Genomic DNA, 3,160 nt, shown 5'->3' with positions numbered 1-3,160 from the left:
ACCTTGAGTTTGCATTTGCATTGTTTTAGTCCAACCAAAGAAAAAATTTTGAGAGAGCACAACAATAATTATTTGAACCAATTTATATTACTAGTTTTTTATTATCTATTTTCTGTATATATTTTTGTAGTTGTTTTTGAATATTTATATATTTGTTCCAGGTTTTCTTTGTAAATTTTTTTTCTGTTTTTTAAATTTTTTTCTAGTGATGTATATGACATTACCATTGTTTCTATTTTTAAATGTTCTACTTTTTCTGATTTATAGTCATTTGTATGCAATATTACTAATGAAGAAAGAAGGATATATACAAATAATAAAAGACAATACACATAATAAGAAACTAATAGATCATATATGGGTAAAAGATATAATATATACAGAAGCAGGAATAGCACCTGCATACTGGACAGATCATAATAAATTATATATCATAATAAAAAATATTTAAAAACAAAATAAAACCAAGCGTTGCTGCAACTCAACATGCAGCAATTTTATTTTCATTTGTAAAGGAACTCAAGTTACAAAGATAGTATATAAGTTATATATATGGATCTAAAGGGCTTTTAAAGATATTTTAAGTTAGTCAAACCCTAGATACAAATCAATTACAATTCACAATTCATGGTAAAGCCTCACAACTATGGCCATAGCCTTTGCAAGGGTTATTATGGCCATGATTGCTTTGCATCTTTGCAAGCCTTGTGTCATGACAGTTACAAGCTCCATCATTTTCTCCTTCATTGACATTTTGTTTTTCTCAGGGTGAGCTCCAGGATGCATTTTGCTTTCTATTTCAAATTTATGTGTACATTGTGGTGTTAGGGATCTTGGTGAGAAGGAGAGCTTCATGGTTGAGTGTTGTTTCTCATGTGATTTGCATAGCCAAAAGCTAAATTGATTTTCTAAAATAAAATAAAAGTTTTTAATAATCCTATATTTATGCAAAACCATTACAACATAACCCGAATCATAAGACTACTACATGCTTAATATTCTAAACGACCTGGCCACGATCTTGCTTTTCTCAAGTAAGGCTGTAAAACTTGATTTATCAACTTCTAAAAAGTTGTAGGAGCATTTGTTAAACCAAATGGCATTACCAATTCTCAGGCAACTTTTAAGCGTTTCTGTTGCAAATCATCCGCAAACTTCTCTGTGGCATCTATTGGGCGCTTCTGTCGCGGATCACCTGTAAACTTGAAATGTCACATCATGATATCATGGGAATAGCGTATCACGAATGTGTCTTACCAAGCTCCTTAATGTCAGAGACGTTTGGAATTGGAAGCTTATACGTGTCAGGAAGCAGCAAATGGAGCCATGATTTCACTTCCTCTGATTGCTTTCCAGCCTCCACCTCCACATCCGGCCCCGCAATTGAAAGTTCAGCTAGAAGTCTCTTCGTCTCAGCACCAAGGAAACGAAAGTTGCGTTCGAGACCATAAACTGTTATGTGCGCAACAGGCTCCGTTTTCTTGCCATAAGCTTCGTCACCCTGCAAGTAAGACTTATGCATCTCATCCTTCTTCCATAACTTTGTTGGCACTGGCTCTTTAAGGTTTGGTTCTTGGACATTGATGAGGACCGTCACCACTTTGATTTCGATTCCTGAGACTTGCATGAGCCTCGGCCTCAACACAGTCGTAGAAGCTTTGTTGAGCCACCCACACTTTCTACTGTTCTCAACCGAAACGAGCAGCGCAGTCATCCCCAAGGAAGTCCAGACCGGAATAACAATGTCATAACCTCGGACGTTATTGTTGGCTTTGTACATGATTGCACAGCCTCTCATGAACGCAGCTGCCAAGATCTCGGGTGTCAACTGCCCCTGCTTAACCAGCATAAAACTGTTAAAAAAGACGGCAGCGGATTCATCCAGGCCGCTGCATGCCTCGTCAACCTGTGCCTCCTCCCAGCCCAGCAATCGTCCGATATAATCCCGGAGAGGAATGCGGCGTAGGTAGTAGTCACCCTTGTACAAGCTCCAACAAGCTTGCAGCAAGATGAGCTTCACTATGAATTCCCCCCGAGGTCCAGCATCCACATAGCCATTGTAGCAGCCGTTCAGGAACAGCCCTAGAGCAACTTCTAGAGGCTCGCCACTCTTGCGGTTGAGAATCCTAGCGGCCGCTTCACTCACAACGGGCTCCACGGGCTGACTGATATGCACTCTCGTACGATCGAGGGAGATGAACGTAAGGATACTCATGTGAGAAGCGACAAGAAGCTGGCTTTGCGCACTCCGCGGGCATATCTCCAGGCCCGCTGATGCTGAAAGCAAGGCCAACGCTTGGCTCTCAGCCATCTGTACCTTTCCGGTAGAACCACAAACGTCCACAGCTTGCCCCTGAAAGTCCCCGTGCAGCACCCCAACCAGCTTGGCTTCCGCGAGATCGAGGAGGCTCCACACATTTGGATTGCTGTCAAGGCGGCTACTCCATAGGGGCCTTCCATACCTGAACAACTGAGCTGGAGACAAATCCGTAGTCCGAGGAACAAGGTCCATATTCACCACCTGATAAATAGGCCTTAAAAGCCGCAAACCCAGGATATTAGCTTTCCTCGACTGGTCCTCGTGCCGTCGAGGCTGCAGATTACTGATGTGGAGATTACTGATACTCCACATCGTATCCATGACAACTGCAAAGTATTTCTTGTGTGTGAAGAAAGCTCTCGCCACTCGCCTCATCTGGTCAAACGGCGATTGTGCCATACCGAAGGTGCTTTCCCCATTCGGTAAGAGACCGCGACCTTCATCAAAAACAAAAAGCACCTGCACCTCCCCCTCTTCCGGCAGTACATCCTTCAAGTTTTCAAGCTCTCGTTGGAGTAGATTCTCGTTCCTGGCATCCGGTGACTCACTAATTTCCTCTACAGCTCTGCTGTTGATCAATTCAAGCCATTTCTTGTGCACTGCCTCCGCAATACTGGACGAATCCATCTGTGAATCCATCCACTGCACTGAGCTCATCTTCGCACCCTTCGCCATCTCATGGAGGACAAAAAGCCACGCTTTGAAGTATAGCGCCATCTCCAACTCGCTGTTCGTTCGGCTGAGCTGGTTGGCAAGCTCCCCAGTTCGAGGAGGACAGGCGCTACTGTTTGCTGCTGCCGTGCTGCAATAGCAAATATACACTCCCAGGCGCGACATCTG

General features: G+C 43.2%; 1 protein-coding gene across 1 annotated transcript; it reads right to left on the bottom strand.

The window, feature by feature from the left end:
- Positions 1-833: 833 nt before the first annotated feature.
- LOC9641160 lies at positions 834-3,157 on the bottom strand. Its single transcript, XM_002994516.2, has 2 exons — positions 1,258-3,157; positions 834-1,195 (listed from the first exon to the last, which is right to left on the bottom strand). Exons 1-2 carry the CDS (start codon positions 3,155-3,157, stop codon positions 1,113-1,115), a joined length of 1,983 nt encoding a protein of 660 aa, XP_002994562.1. The 3' UTR covers positions 834-1,112.
- Positions 3,158-3,160: the final 3 nt, after the last annotated feature.

This window comes from Selaginella moellendorffii, unplaced genomic scaffold, assembly GCF_000143415.4.
Source record: "Selaginella moellendorffii unplaced genomic scaffold, v1.0 SELMOscaffold_358, whole genome shotgun sequence".
Lineage (NCBI taxonomy): Eukaryota > Viridiplantae > Streptophyta > Lycopodiopsida > Selaginellales > Selaginellaceae > Selaginella > Selaginella moellendorffii.
This window is presented reverse-complemented; position numbering and strand designations above follow the sequence as displayed.